Below are 15,783 nucleotides of genomic sequence, written 5' to 3' on the forward strand. Positions count from 1 at the left end.
CCTCTCCCCCTCTCCCCCTCTCCCTCTCTCCCTCTCTCCCTCCCTCCTTCCTTCCTCCTTCCTTCCTCCTCTCCCTACCCCCCTGCTCCTCTCCCCTGCTCGAATTCTCTCCCTCTAAAAATAAAGTTTTTTTAAAAAATAAATAAGTATCTAAAAAAAGAAACCTTCTAATTGCAATTTTAATTTTGTAGACGCTGAAAACCTTAACAGTTAAAATGATCACACTGGAAAGTTTCTCCATTTCACAAATGAGAAAATTAAGCAAAAAACAGATACTGTGAATAAAGATATAGACAAGTTTGAGGAGAATTTGCATGCAAATTTTGGGGTCCCTCCTTTTAGGGATTTTCTCCTATAATTTCCAGCCCTGAACTCCAGTCTTTGATTCCTTAGCTCATTAAGTCTTCTGTTTTCTGCCGAGCTTTTTCTCTTCTGTGCCTTGCAAACTGGAAAGTAACTTCAGAAGGAAAGCTGTTAACAGCGTATCTCATTTTTCAAATCTAGCTGTTCTTTCAAGAGTTTTACATTCCTCCACTTTCTGCCTGCTTTTGAGTACCTTCAGTACCTTCAAGTGGAGTTGTTACTGTTGTAAACAAAGCACATGTATATATAACTTTCAGTCATTAAACAGACATAATTAACCTTCCTATTTGCCATCCTACACATTCTCCATAAATGTGCTGAATGCTAAGGTTTTTGTGGATGTAAGATTATTTTACCTTGATGATCGTTGTATTCTCATGATAAAGGTAGATTGAAAAAGAGCACTATAAAGACCACTGAAGTATTAGAGCTACCTTTATTATATACAGTGTTAGAAAGTGATTTTTGCAAAAGAGAAATTGAAATTCCTGCCAGTCTGATATAGTAGGATGTCAATAAGAAGCTGTTAAATGAAAAAAATCAAATTTAAGAACAGGATGTATAATATCTCTTTTTGTTTTTTGTATTCTTCATAATCGCACTTAATAAGACTATATGGGGTACCTGGGTGGCTCAGTTAGTTAAGCGTCTGACTTCAGCTCAGGTCACGATCTCACGGTCCATGAGTTCGAGCCCCGCATCGGGCTCTGGGCTGATGGCTCAGAGCCTGGAGCCTGCTTCCTATTCTGTGTCTCCCTCTCTCTCTGCCCCTTGCCCGTTCATGCTCTGTCTCTCTCTGTCTCAAAAATAAATAAACGTTAAAAAAAAAAAAAAAGACTATATGTAGAAAATAACCTGAAGACATCTATGTCTAATTCTTAGTGGGGATTCTTTATTTATTTATTTATTTATTTATTTATTTATTTATTTTTTAAATATATGAAATTTATTGTCAAATTGGTTTCCATCCAACACCCAGTGCTCATCCCAAAAGGTGCCCTCCTCAATACCCATCACCCACCCTCCCCTCCCTCCCACCCCCCATCAACCCTCAGTTTGTTCTCAGTTTTTAACAGTCTCTTATGCTTTGGCTCTCTCCCACTCTAACCTCTTTTTTTTTTTTTTCCTTGCCCTCCCCCATGGGTTTCTATTAAGTTTCTCAGGATCCACTTAAGAGTGAAACCATATGGTATCTGTCTTTCTCTGTATGGCTTATTTCACTTAGCATCACACTCTCCAGTTCCATCCACGTTGCTACAAAAGGCCATATTTCATTTTTTCTCATTGCCATGTAGTAATGCATTGTGTACATAAACCTCTTAGTGGGGATTCTTTATGGTGCTGGAGTGAAGAGGGTTAACTTTATATATTTCTAATATTATTTGAATTTTTTATAACAGGCATATATAATTTGCCCTTAGAAGAAAAGAGCTTTAAAAATTTTGCTAATATTCTACATTTTTACTTTTCCAGTTGACTGAACGTGCTTTGTATAGAATTTAAAATGCAGCAATTTCAGCATATAAAGATTACAGTGTTCTCAGTTTTCTGAGATTTTCAGTGCAATTGGATTTTTTTTTTTTTGTATAACTTTAGGATTTCAACCTTTGATAAAACTTGGAGTAATAAAGAGAGAAGAGGTCTAATAGAGTTGATTCAATAATGAACTGAGGCCTTTGAGGAGCTTTTCACGTTACGTGAAGAATATGTTATCTTTAATTTTTTTTTTTAGACTGTAATACCTCATTGTTAATTTGTAAAATAAAGAATAATAATAACAAACCACTAAATTAACTAAGCTCTTTTCACTCTTTTCCTTTAAGTCAAATTAAAGTGAATCCTGTGAACAAACTTTGAACCTGTCTGTAGGAAGTCATATATTGATTTAGTTAATTCATTGAAAAAAATCTCTGATTGCACCGATTGGCCAATGCTATATAAAAAAAATAATCTTTTTTTTTTTTTTGACTCCCTGATGTTTCTTTTTTTTAAACCTTGCTTTTTACCCTTGAGATAATAAATCTTCTTATGTTTGTAGCCTGAAATTGTATATACTTCTATTGTATTTTGATGCTTAGGTGTTTTATAAGTATCCATTTTAATTATTAAGAGCTGAAATCATTGCTAACTATTGTTACAATAGGTGCTGTTCCTATAATCAGATGTTCAAGAGGAACAGCAGCGGAAATGGTAGCAGTGGTGAGTTCATGCAGATATCCATTGGCAATAAATAATAAAGTATCAGTTGTTTTCCATAAGTACCTCAAGTGTTTTTGTTAATATTATATGATTACTATGGGTTGTATACTAAATACCAAAAGCAAGTATTTTTATTTTTTAACATTGGAATTCCACAAAAGATAAAAAGTAATCATTGTGTACTTTACATGATGGAGAAAAATGATTTTCTCTTATGTGCTGTTCCAGCTTTTTCTTGTTTACTAAAACATATATTCGTCTTTCCGCTTTGTGTCTACAAGTAGTATTTTACACAAATTTGATCCCCCAAATCATTTTATATTTAACTTCATTTAGCAAATGTATATTGACATAACCATTTTTAAAATGAAGTTCATTTTGCTATTTTACTATATTGGAGTAAATTGAGCATTCAAAAATTTGCTTTAAAAATTAAATAAGATTTAGAGAAGTTACAAAACGAATGAAAAGGAAACAAGGTAAGTGGTATTGAAAGATGGAAGATACACTCACCTTGTTTAGTTTTCTTAGCCAAAGTGAATCATTGATTGACGGAGGGCTGCTTTCTTTCACATATCCCATCTCTATTCTGGAACCTCTTGTGGCGTCACTCTGTGGACACATTCCTTATACAAAGAGTCATGACTGGGGAAAGACGGTGGCGCATTGCAAATTGTTGCTGTACCTAAAGTAAAAATAGTGAATGAAAAGTGATTGGAAGTCAAATCAGGCCTGAGTCACAGTAGAAAAGGCATTGTTCTTTTTAAGTTCAAGTTATGATAATATTGAATAAAGAAGCTAAAATATTTAGATTTTAGAATTGCTGTTTTGTAAAGAAATTCCAAGTTTCTTAATTATGAAACTAAGAACATATTATGATTTTCCTGAACAAAATTCTGTGAAGTTGTTTTTTAAAAGTTATTATCAAATTTGATTTTTCAGAAACTAGATAAGAAACTTCGAGAAAATCTCAGAGATGCAAGAAACAGTCTTTTTACAGGTGACACACTTGGAGCTGGCCAATTCAGGTATTATGTTAGTTAATATAGGACTTGAAAAGAAATTTATAGATTTATAGCATTTTTTGGGTTGTTTTCTTATGTTATAAAATACCCTTATACTTGTGATTGAAATTTGTTTCTTTTTAATGAGGTAATCACTGTCACGGTTTTGACTCAGATTGTTCTTGTAATACAAGTGGAATATTTTATTTAATTTACGTTCTGTTAGCATTTTGTCTTTTGCATTTTTGTCATCTGTAGGGGAAATTTTTCTCTTTATATGACTTTGAAGGTCAGAAGCCATTTTATACCGATTATCATTAAGCCTGTTGGGTAATAACATTAAAAATAAGTGAAAAACTTGTGATGCTTTTGTATGTCTTGAGCTATCAACTGGTTTCTGTTTTTACCTTGAAATATTTGTTTATTAAAATCAATGGGCAATATTGGTGTAAAGAAGTAAAGAAACCCACACAGATGGCTGAGAATTATTTCAAGGGGAATAGACAATATTTTGGAAAATTAATTCCTACCCCCACTTTTAGGTGAATTAATAAATAAAGCCTGTGAAAATAAACTGATAATTAGAGAGTATAATACCTTCTTGGAATGATAATTCTATGGTAAATTTCCATAGACTTCAAGTTAATTTAGATGGATCCTACGGTCTTATGTACTATTTCCATAATTTGCAGTTTATACTAGCATTGTGTTTCAATTGTTTGTTCAGCTGTCTCGGCTCCTACATTATTTTAAAATCTTCTGTGATTTCATTGTTGGCTTTAAATATTCTTCAAAATGTTTCTCATTAAAGAGAGCAGAAATGTGAAATTCTCAGCTAATTTTTTTTTTCCAACAGAAGGGACTACTATAGCATATTTTACTTAACAGTTCCCTTCTTACAGTGCTCTCATAAAAGCCTTAGAAACCAATATAAAGGCACTGTTTTATTTGGATAATTTCTAAAAGCTTATTTATAATAATATTAATAATAAATAATTTATAACATAGTGGTCATTTTTAATTTGTTGGATGCATTTCTAAATTATTTTAATTAGGAGTCAGTAGCCTTACTGTTGTTAAATACATTTGAATCCATTTGTAGGTTAATGATTCTCCATAAGAATTTGGCAATGTCTGGAGACCTGTTTGGCTTTGACACCTGGGTAAATGCTACTGGAATCTAGTGGGCTACATTATAGGATGCTGCTGAACATCCTACAGTGCACAGAATAAGCCCCAAATCTCACTAGTGCTGAATTAAGAAACTGCCATAGGCAATCCTTCCTTGCCTTTCACCTAGCTCTGGAGTAATAAATGATAGTAGGTGGTAACTTTGCCACTCCTACTTATTTATTGCAGAGTTTTATAATCAGTGCAGTGCATTTATAATCAGTACAGTGTAATGAGTTACTAAAATGGTCAAAGGTCTCTAGCAGGAAAAAAACGTGCATAATTAATATAATCAGATAACAGTATCTTGTAAAATTGATGTATACTCTTGATACAGTAGTGCCAAATTGGCAACCAGATGACTTTGTGCCTCACTTTGCTTTAAGTCTGCTTCACATCAATAATATATGAAGTATCTGGTAGGTGAATAATAATATAATTAGGTACTGTTGTGGCTTAATGCTTTTAGTTTTATATCTTATAATGGGATAGGGTTTCATAAGGTTCTTCTCTAGAGTCTGCTGTTTTGAATTTGTGTTTACAGAAAAAAAGTTGAAATTTGTTATTTGAAACTGTCAAACATTAGTGTACATTTATAAGATCCTACTCTGTCTTCTAATTTTCCCAGAAACTGACAATAGCTTTCCTTTTTTCCAGAAATGTGAAATACAAATCTGAATAGAAGCAACTTATTCTTACTTTGATAACTATACAATTATTCTGTAAAAGTACTTGTATAGATTTTATCCTTTAAGACAATTCCCTGAGACTTAATAATCTAGCATTATACACAGGCTCTAAGTAGTCCAAAGCATAGAGCAAACTATTATGGAATGTTAGTATTAGCATACTTATTGTTCATATCAGAATGGTATATACTGAAAGGTATTAGAAAAATGGAGATGTATATACTGTTACCAGGAGTTATATAATTTTTTAAATATATTTACAGCTTCCAAAGGCCTTTATTAGTCCTTGTTGACAGAAACATAGATTTGGCAACTCCTTTACACCATACTTGGACATATCAAGCCTTGGTGCATGATGTACTGGTAAGAGGCTAAATATACTACTTTTTACTAAAATGTAGTAACATTCATTGGTCCTTTTAATTTAAAATTAACGTCATGGCTACCAAAACACAGATGAGAAGGATGGAGGTGAGAAATATTAAAGAAAAAGTGATGGGATTTGGTATCACTGGATGTGGATGATGGAGAATAGTGAAGCGTTGAATTTATGATCTTTAAAGTGTAAGATTAATAATTTGTATTGTTGCCAGTGATGGAAAGAAAAGGAATGGAGAAAATGAGTGACTTTTAAAAAAGTTTTCATACAAGTTTTTTCATTTGTTTTTCCCATACTGAGAAAGTAAATAAATAATATGTTTCTCTCTGGGGAGGAAAGCCATAATTTCTCCCTTTTTCCTGGGAATCAGGTACCCTCATTTTATGGTAAAAAGAAATAGTAATTTTTATATTACACCACATGTTTTCTGAAGTAATTCCATATATTTAAAATCATGTTTGAAACAAAAATCTGTATTTATATGCATACATATATTCATGTATTAAATAGTGTGTATGGCATGTGATATACACAGATAAATAAAAGAGCCCCAGCCTTCAAAGGCACTGGGCAGAAAATATGTACACAAATAATTTCTGTACAAGGCATAATGTAATAAAGCCAGAATAGTCCCCATTTGATAGAAAAATTTAGACCCAAAGTTAAAGAATTTGAACCTAAATCATTTGCTCTGCAAAGACTAGCACTCTAATTTACTAATTTCTGGCCCAGGCCTCTAGGGATTATAGTATATAATAATATCGTTACTGCAAAGAGTTCCTGAAGTGTCATATAGAAAAGAAATGAAAAACATGACAATAGATGGTTTTTTGTTTGGTTTGTTTCTTTAAAACCCATATTCTAGCTATAAGGTTTATTTAAATAAAGTTTTTATTTATTTTGAGGGAGAGAAGGAGAGGGAATCCCAAGCAGGCTCCGCACTATCAGTGTAGAGCCCTACACAGAGCTTGATCTCTAGGACCATGAGATTATGACCTGAGCTGAGATCAAGAGTCAGACACTTAACCAACTGAGCAACCCAGGTGCCCCTCCTGGGGTCTTGTGTTGTTTTAGACTCTAGGATGAGTGTTGATGTAATAGTAGGCAACTCTGATTCAGTATAGAGGGCATGAAGAATCAAAGGGACTAATGAATTAAACCCTGAGTAAAGGAACATGGAAGCTAGTTTTAGGAGGTCATGTAAGAGGCTGAAGAAGAATTCAACAACTACTGGAGGGCCTACTCTCTGACAAAATATTTGGGGAAAGCTCTAAAGGAGGTAAGGTAGTGAATTAATATCTATATGGGAGAATAGCATTCTAGGCAGAATGATGCCTAGCATGTTTAAAAGATAACAAGGTAGCCAAGATGACCAGAGCAAAGTAAGGCAGGGGGAAAATAGCAAGAGATGAAGTTAAATAGGATATGGGAAACCATGTAGCATAGGACATTATAGATATTGTAGAGATACTGACTTTCAATTTGAGGGAAATGGGGAGCCACATGCAGTGTTGAGTAAAGGGTGGCATCTGATACACATTTTAAGAGTATCACTCTAGCTGCTGTGTTGAAAACACTTTTTTTGGGGGGCATACGAAGAGTCAAGAGACCAGTAGGAAGCTATTGCAGTTATCTTAGCAAGAGATAATGATGGCCTGCAACAGGATGGAAATGGTAAGGGTTATGACAGTCTTTGGAATGTAGAGCATAGGATTTGCTGATGAATTGGATGTGGGATCTAAGAGAAAGAGAGAAGTCAAAGATAAGTCCAGAGTATTGCTTTTGCAAATGGATAGATGTTATTTATTGAGATAGGAGAGACATGGCAGGAGAAATTTTGGGGGCGAAGATCAGATGTTCAGTTTTAGACATGTTAAATGTGAGATGCCTGTTAAAGTATTCAAGCGTAGATATCAAATAAATGTATGAGTGTGGAGTTCAAGAAGAATATCTGGTCTAGAGAAATAAATTTTGGAATAGTCCATATATAGATTTAAAGCCAAGAGATAAAAGGAGATAACTAAGGGGATGAATATAGATAGAAGAATCCAAGAACTGAACTCTGAGGCATTTTTCAACATTTAGAGGTCAAGGTGAAGAATAGGAACTAACAGTATAATGTAGCAAGAACCAACCAGAAGTGAGAGATGAGAACTAGATTTGTGGTGTTTTGGAAGGCAGTGAATTCACTGTTTTCAGAGAGGAGGCAGGAATCAACTTAGACAAATGCTCAGGACTAAGAAGTCACCAATGTGTGTGGCAACATCAAGGTTATTACTAACTGTGGTAAAAGCAGCTTCCATAGTGTAGGGGCAGAACACTGAAGTAGGTTTAAGAGAGATTGAAAGAAGAGACAGGATGAATAGAGACAAACTGAAAGAGTTTTTGCTGTTTAGGAGAATTGAGAAAAGTGGTGATTGCTGCAAGGGTGAGGTAAAAAACAATTTTTAAATGAGAAAAATTATAATTTTTAAAAATTATATTAAATATTATACATTAAAATTTATAAAATTATAAATTAAAAATTTTAATGAGAAAAATGCCTCTGTAGGTGGCATTAATGGTCAGGATGAGTATAGACCAGGATTTTTCAACCTTGGCATTGACATTTTGGACCCAATAATTTTTTGTTGTGGAGGGCTGCCCTGTGCATTGTGGGATGTTGAGCAGCATCCTTGGCCTTTACCATCTAGATGTCAGTAGCACTTTCTCAGTTGTGACAACCAAAATGTCTACACACAGTGCCATAACCAGACTATGAAGAGGTGCAAAACTGCTTCTGAGTGAGAACTGCTGTTATAGACTAATAGCAGGAAGAATCTGGGAGTAGAAAGGAAGACCACTGTCTCAGTCCTGGGTCCAACCAGTTGGAGTTCAGTTAGACCAAGAAAGTACAGTGGAAGTTTCAAGTAGATGTTCAGAAAAGGAGATTTGGCTGTTGAATGAGTAGGAGTTCCAGAGGGTATGAGAGAATGGTTTCAGGAATTGGTTAAAAGTGAGAGATGGGATCTGAGGGAGGTAGTATAGGGAGCCATACAGAGATGGGCATGATGAGATAGTTTTGATTATCTTAGATTTGGTTGGTGGGTTCTGGCTTTTGGGTGGGAGCTAAGGGTGGTATAGGTTAGGAGTCATCTCTTCATTCCTGCTGGTTATATGTGGAGGCTGTATAGAGCATTAAGATACTGCTATTTTTTCTAATACTTGATGTAGTAGTAGAAGTAGTACTTCTAGTACTTGATGCTTTGAGCACAGGAGTTAAGGTATATGTACAAGTAACTGCACTGTGAAGAAATATGCTTTTATTCCCCTTTGTTGGAAGAGAAAGTTGGGAAACATAACTTAGAGCAGAGCTTTCCTCAAGCCAGATAAGGCTTATACTGGTCTTTGAGGTTTTCAGTGTTGTAGAGTGAAATGAAAATAGAAAGGGCTGTGAATATTAATTTTTTTGTGTGTGCATTACCTTTGATTACCCTTGTATTTTTGTGAGATATATAATGCAGTAATATTTATTTCCTGTTTTTTGGAGTTAAAATAATCCTTTTAAAAATACAAGGTGCTAAAAATAGATGGTAGAGAGTTTGGTTGGTTGGTTGGTTTTGCTCTCATCTTCAATTCACATAATTAAAAGTTGGCAATCTTGTGTCTGTAAAAATTCAGTTCAAAAAAATATTTTTTTAAATGTTTATTTTTGAGAGAGAACATGAGCCTGAGCAGAGGAGGGGCAGAGAGAGGGGACAGAGGATCTGAAGTGGGCTCTCTGCTCACAGCAAAAAGCCTGATGTGGGACTTGAACTTATGAACGGTGAGATCATGAGCTGAGCCAAAGTCAGATGCTCAATCGACCACGCGACCCAGGTGTCCCTCAAAAAAATATTTGTAAGTGCCTGTTCCATGCTAGTCACTGGGATATGTGGTAAACAAAGCAGATGTTACCCCCTGATTGCATGGAGGTTGGAGTAATGGATTCCTGTGGACATTTGAGTTATTGTTGGTTTTAGTTTTTGTTACAAATAATAGAACACATCTGTAGTTAACTTTCTTAGGCTAGGTTCTCAGATTCCATATTACCTTTAAACAGTCTTTTCTCAGCATTATTATCAGAACATTTAGGTCTTACGAAAATAGTTTCCTTAAAGAGATTGGTTAAGATAAACTACACAAGTTACACTGACTTAATCCTGTTCATTAATTTTATTTTTTAATTTAAGATTTTTTTAATTAAAAAAAAATTTAATTCCAGTACAGTTAACATACAGTGTTAGGGTTTCAGGTGTATAATCTAGTGATTCAGCAATTCTGTATATAACTCACTGCTTGTTAAGAGAAGTGTACCCTTAATCCCCTTCACTTATTTAACCCATCCCCCCTCACCTACGTCTGTTCTGGTTATCGTCTCTTTGTTCGGTATAGTCCAGAGTCTCTTCTTTGGTTTGTCTCTTTTATTTCCTTAGTTCATTTGTTTTGTTTCTTAAATTCCACAGATGAGTGAAATCATATGAAATCATATGTGTTTGAATGCATTCTTTCTCTGACATATTTCACTTAGCACTATGCTCCCTAGATCCATCCATATTGTTGGAGATGCAAGATTTCATTGTTTTTTTATGTTTGTATAATGCTCCATTGTGTGTATATACCATATCTTCTTTATCTGTTCATCTTTTGGCGGACAGCAGGTTCTTTCCATAATTTGACTATTGTAAATAATGCTGCAGTAAACATAGCATTGCATATATCCTTTCGAATTAGTGTTTTCATATTCTTTGGTTAAGTACCCATTTGTCCAATTACTGGATCATATATGGTAGTTCCTGTTCATTAATTTTAATACAGTTTCTAAATATGAAAAAACTATAACTGTGATATCATAAATTATGTCATTTCTTTTAGTTAAAACTGCTGCTTTTGAGGTTTCCTTGAAATTTTTAACATTCTTAATAATTATTCCCTTTACCTCCACAAGATGGAGTAAAAGTTCTAGATAGGAACGGTAACCTAAAATTGGAGCTTGCTTTTTATATTAAAAATCTTTGCCTGAAAATCTGGAACACTGATAGTATTTATATATCTAGACCTTGGAAACAACTGAAAAATTCACACAGCTTCCCTGTGTGCCAGAAAGAGTGTGGTCATTTACCATGGGAAATAGACTCTTCTAGTGAAAACCTTACAGTTCTCCTTTCCTTTTACTGGGATATAAGAAGCACAATTAATAATTAGTCATGATTCCTTTTTATTATACCCTGGTTGTGGGAAGGGTAGATTTGATTATTCATCTGCAATGAATAGTTACCATTGGGCAAAGGGGTATGGGCATTATTTCATCTTAGTATCTTGTTCTTTACTTGGGCTTTGTTTTTTCATATCTCAGGTGCCCTTTTTGTGTCTTTGGCCCTCTGCTACTGACTTTTATTATTTGAAACATTAAACCACAATTTATACTAATATGTAAAGGGTTTTTTTTCCAATTGAAGAAAGGAAGTGGTTTCTAAATAAGTACTTTTAAAAGATTATTAGAAAAGCATTTTAGAAGCACTCCTTTTTTATTTTTATTTTTTTATTATTTTTTTATTTTTTACTTTTTTTATTTTTTATTTTTTTAATATAAAATTTATTGTCAAATTGGTTTCCACACAACACCCAGTGCTCATCCCAACAGGAGCCCTCCTTAATGCCCATCACCCACTTTCCCCTCCCTCCCACCCCCCATCAACCCTCAGTTGATTCTCAGTTTTTAAGAGTCTCTTATGGTTTGCCTCCTTCCCTTTCTGTAACTTTTTTTTTTCCTTTCCCCTCCACCATGGTCTTCTGTTAAGTTTCTCAGGATCCATATAAGAGTGAAAACATATGATATCTGTCTTTCTCTGTATGACTTATTTCACTTTGCATAACACTCTCCAGTTCTATCCATGTTGCTACAAAAGGCCATATTTCATTCTTTCTCATTGCCAAGTAGTATTCCATTGTGTATATAAACCACATCTTCTTTATATTTGTCAGTTGATGGACATTTAGGCTCTTTCCATAATTTGGCTCTTGTTGAAAGTGCTGCTATAAACATTGGGGTACAAGGGCCCCTATGTATCAGCACTCCTGAATCCCTTGGGTAAATTCCTAGCAGTGCTATTGCTGGGTCATCGGATAGATCTATTTTTAATTTTTTGAGGAACCTCCACACTGTTTTCCAGAGCGGCTGCACCAGTGTGCATTCCCACCAACAGTGCAAGAGGGTTCTCATTTCTTGACATCCTCGCCAGCATCTATAGTCTCCTGATTTGTTCATTTTAGACACTCTGACTGGCATGAGGTGATATCTCAGTGTGGTTTGATTTGTATTTCCCTGATGAGGAGTGACGTTGAACATCTTTTCATGTGCCTATTGGCCATCTGAGTGCCTTCTTTAGAAAAGTGTCTGTTCATGTCTTCTGCCCATTTCTTCACTGGATTATTTGTTTTTCAGGTGTGGAGTTTGGTGAGTTCTTTATAGATTTTGGATACTAGCCCTTGTCCAATATGTCATTTGCAAATATCTTTTCCCATTCCGTTGGTTGCCTTTAGTTCTGTTGATTGTTTCCTTTACAGTACAGAAGGTTTTTACCTTCCTGAGGTCCCAATAGTTCATTTTTGCTTTTAAGTCCCTTGCCTTTGGAGATGTGTCAAGTAAGAAATTGCTGCAGCTGAGGTCAGAGAGGTTTTTTCCTGCTTTCTTCTCTAGGTTTTGATGCTTTCCTGTGTCACATTCAGGTCCTTCATCCATTTTGAGTTTATTTTTGTGAATGGTGTGAGAAAGTGGTCTAGTTTCATTCTTCTGCATGTTGCTGTCCATTCTGCCAGCACCATTTGTTAAAGTGACTGTCTTTTTTCCATTGGATACTCTTTCCTGCTTTGTCAAAGGTTAGTTGGCCCTACATTTGTGGGTCCAATTCTGGAGTCTCTATTCCATTGGTCTATGTGTCTGTTTCTGTGCCAATACCATGCTGTGTTGATGATTACAGCTTTGTAGTAGAGGCTAAAGTCTGGGATTGTGATGCCTCCCACTTCGGTCTTCTTCAATTATTACTTTGGCTATTCTGAGTCTTCTGTGGTTCCATACAAATTTTAGGATTGCTTGTTCTAGCTTCGAGAAGAATGCTGGTGCAATTTTGATTGGGTTTGCATTGAATGTGTAGATTGCTTTGGGTAGTACTGATATTTTGACGATATTTATTCTTCCAATCCATGAGCACGGAATGTTTTTTCATTTCTTTGTATCTTCTTCATTTTCCTTCATAAGCTTTCTATAGTTTTCAGCCTACAGATCTTTTACATCTTTTGGTTAGGTTTATTCCTAGGTGTTTTATGCTTCTTGATGCAATTGTGAATGGGATCAGTTTCTTTATTTGTCTTTCTTTTGCTTCATTGTTAGCGTATAAGAATGCAACTGATTTCTGTACATTGATTTTGTATCCTGCGATTTTGCTGAATTCATGTATCAGTTCTAGCAGATTTTTGGTGGTCTTTCGGGTTTTCCATGTATAGTATCATGTCATCTGCAAATAGCGAAAGCTTGACTTTGCCAATTTGATTGATCTTTGCCAATTTTGATGCCTTTGATTTCCTTTTGTTGTCTGATTGCTGATGCTAGAACTTCCAATACTGTGTTAAACAACAGCGGTGAGAGTGGACATCCCTGTCGTGTTCCTGATCTCAGGGGGAATGCTCTCAGGTTTTTCCCATTGAGGATGATATTAGCTGTGGGCTTTTCATAAATGGATTTATGGTGTTTAAGTATGTTCTTTCTATCCCAACTTTCTTGAAGGTTTTTATTTTTTTTTTTGTCATAAAATATGGATATTTTATTTCAGCTCTGGGAAATGAAAAAGTGGGGAACACATTCTTCTACCCAACATTCTAATTTATCTGACATTAGTTTCAAAAAGGTAAAGCAAATATGTATGTGTATCTGTATAAATATTTTTGTGCCCACATACATATTTGCTCAGATTTTAGTCTCATCGGTGTTTATATATTTAGTCTATTTTTGTTTTTTTTTGTAAACACCGCTAAAAATCATTAAATGCATCCCAGTACTTCCAATTCTGCCTCTTCGTCAGTCATTTAATATTGTTTGAATTGAATTCAGTTCGTGTTTTAATCACTTATGTGATTAGTCAAACTGTACATTACATTAGAAGATGTAAGGGAAAAACTTGGTGTAGGTTATATTCTATGTATCAGTTACCCTTTACATGATTTTTTCATCATTATTTTCAACTTCACACATCTTGTAGTTCTCTATGCAAACTATTTCAGCTTCTAGTATTATACATATCTATGTCTTCTGGATGGGACTGCCCATGATCCATGAGCTTGGGGTCAGGCATAACTGTGTAGCACCTGAGGTAGATTCTGATTTTGTCTTTGTTTCAAAGATGAGTTCTGTTGGCAAAAGCACTCAAAGATTCAGGTTGTGAGTTTTTGCGGATATTTCTATTTCACCAGAGTTTTCTTAGTTTTTTCTTTAGGTTTAGGGAGTGATTCTTTTTTGTTGTTTTTTGTCCACAATGATTTAACTGCTTCATAAATTTGCTGGTTTGTAGTATATGCCTTTTTCCCAGTTACCTTGGCAGTTATTACTGACTGAACTGGGTAGCAAACAGTTGCTACAGTGGCCAGTCCCAGAGGATAAGCAATTTTCTTAAACCTAGAACCTTTTCTTCCTGAAAACAAGCCTGCTAATCCTGAAACTGTAATCACTCCAGTTTTTGGAAGAAAATCTATAGGTGGATTCTTCAGATAGACATAAGCATCTTTTCCAAATTGTACTGTATCCATTATCCCATTTTTCACAAAGACACAAACACCCTTGCACCAGCCAATATAATGACCAGTTGTTTTGCAGATGGATGCAAAGCCTATTTGTAAATGACCAGGCTGCTCTTTGACATATTTAGACTGCAGAGGTGGTGTGGTATATATGGGGAGCTGCTCTGATATTACTAGATGCTTTTTCAGTTCTTCTGAAAGAAGAATGTGCACTTACAGATGCACATATCAGACCTGCAGGTATGGTTGTCAGTTTTCCCATCGTAACAGCCGCCATATCTGTGACCTTCTCCATGTAAGTTTTCATATGGTGGGCAGAGAGGGACCAAACAGTTCAACTCTCTCTCGAGGGTTTTTATTAAGAAAGGATGCTGGGCTTGGAGGGAAGATGGCGGCGTAGGAGGACGCTGGGCTCACCGCGCGTCCTGCTGATCACTTAGATTCCACCTACACCTGCCTAAATAACCCAGAAAACCGCCAGAGGATTAGCAGAACGGAGTCGCCAGAGCCAAGCGCAGACGAGAGGCCCACGGAAGAGGGTAGGAAGGGCGGGGAGGCGGTGCGCGCACCACAGACTGGCGGGAGGGAGCCGGGGCGGAGGGGCGGAGGGGCGGCTCACCGGACAAGCAGAGCCCCCGAGTCTGGCTTGCAAAAAGCGGAGGGGCCTGACGGACTGTGTTCCGACAGCAAGCGCTACTTAGAGTCTGAGAGGTCATAAGTTAACAGCTCTGCTCAGAAAGCGGGAAGGCTGGAGGACAAAGGGAAGGAGAGCTGCTGAGCCCCCTGACGACAGAGCTCAGTTTGGTGGGGAACAAAGGCGCTCGCCAGCGCCATCTCCCCCGCCTACCCCCCAGCCAAAATCCCAAAGAGAACCAGTTCCTGCCAGGGAACTTGCTCGCTCCACGCAAACACCCAACTCTGCGCTTCTGTGGAGCCAAACCTCCGGCAGCGGATCTGACTCCCTCCTGCTGCCACAGGGCCCCTCCTGAAGTGGATCACCTAAGGAGAAGCAAGCTAAGCCTGCCCCTCCTGCCCCTGTGCACCTTGCCCACCAACCCCAGCTAAGACGCCAGATCCCCAGCATCACAAGCCTGGCAGTGTGCAAGTAGCCCAGACAGGCCACCCCACCCCACAGTGAATCCCGCCCCTAGGAGAGGGGAAGAGAAGGCAC

At 36.4% G+C, this 15,783-nt stretch overlaps 1 protein-coding gene and 1 pseudogene across 2 annotated transcripts in view; one reads left to right on the forward strand and one right to left on the reverse strand.

The window, feature by feature from the left end:
• SCFD1 (sec1 family domain containing 1) overlaps positions 1-15,783 on the forward strand; it is a 124,051-nt gene that overhangs the window by 20,154 nt on the left and 88,114 nt on the right. For both annotated transcript variants that reach the window (XM_040476855.1, XM_040476854.1), the window contains exons 8-10: positions 2,507-2,562; positions 3,505-3,590; positions 5,689-5,788. In XM_040476855.1, coding sequence (XP_040332789.1) covers positions 2,507-2,562; positions 3,505-3,590; positions 5,689-5,788 — 242 coding nt within the window. The remainder of the gene's footprint in view (positions 1-2,506; positions 2,563-3,504; positions 3,591-5,688; positions 5,789-15,783) is intronic.
• On the reverse strand, positions 14,096-14,974 carry LOC121031611 (MICOS complex subunit MIC27-like; annotated as a pseudogene).

The sequence above is a fragment of the Herpailurus yagouaroundi genome, unplaced genomic scaffold (assembly GCF_014898765.1).
Source record: "Herpailurus yagouaroundi ecotype Mexico unplaced genomic scaffold, PumYag 141, whole genome shotgun sequence".
NCBI lineage: Eukaryota > Metazoa > Chordata > Mammalia > Carnivora > Felidae > Herpailurus > Herpailurus yagouaroundi.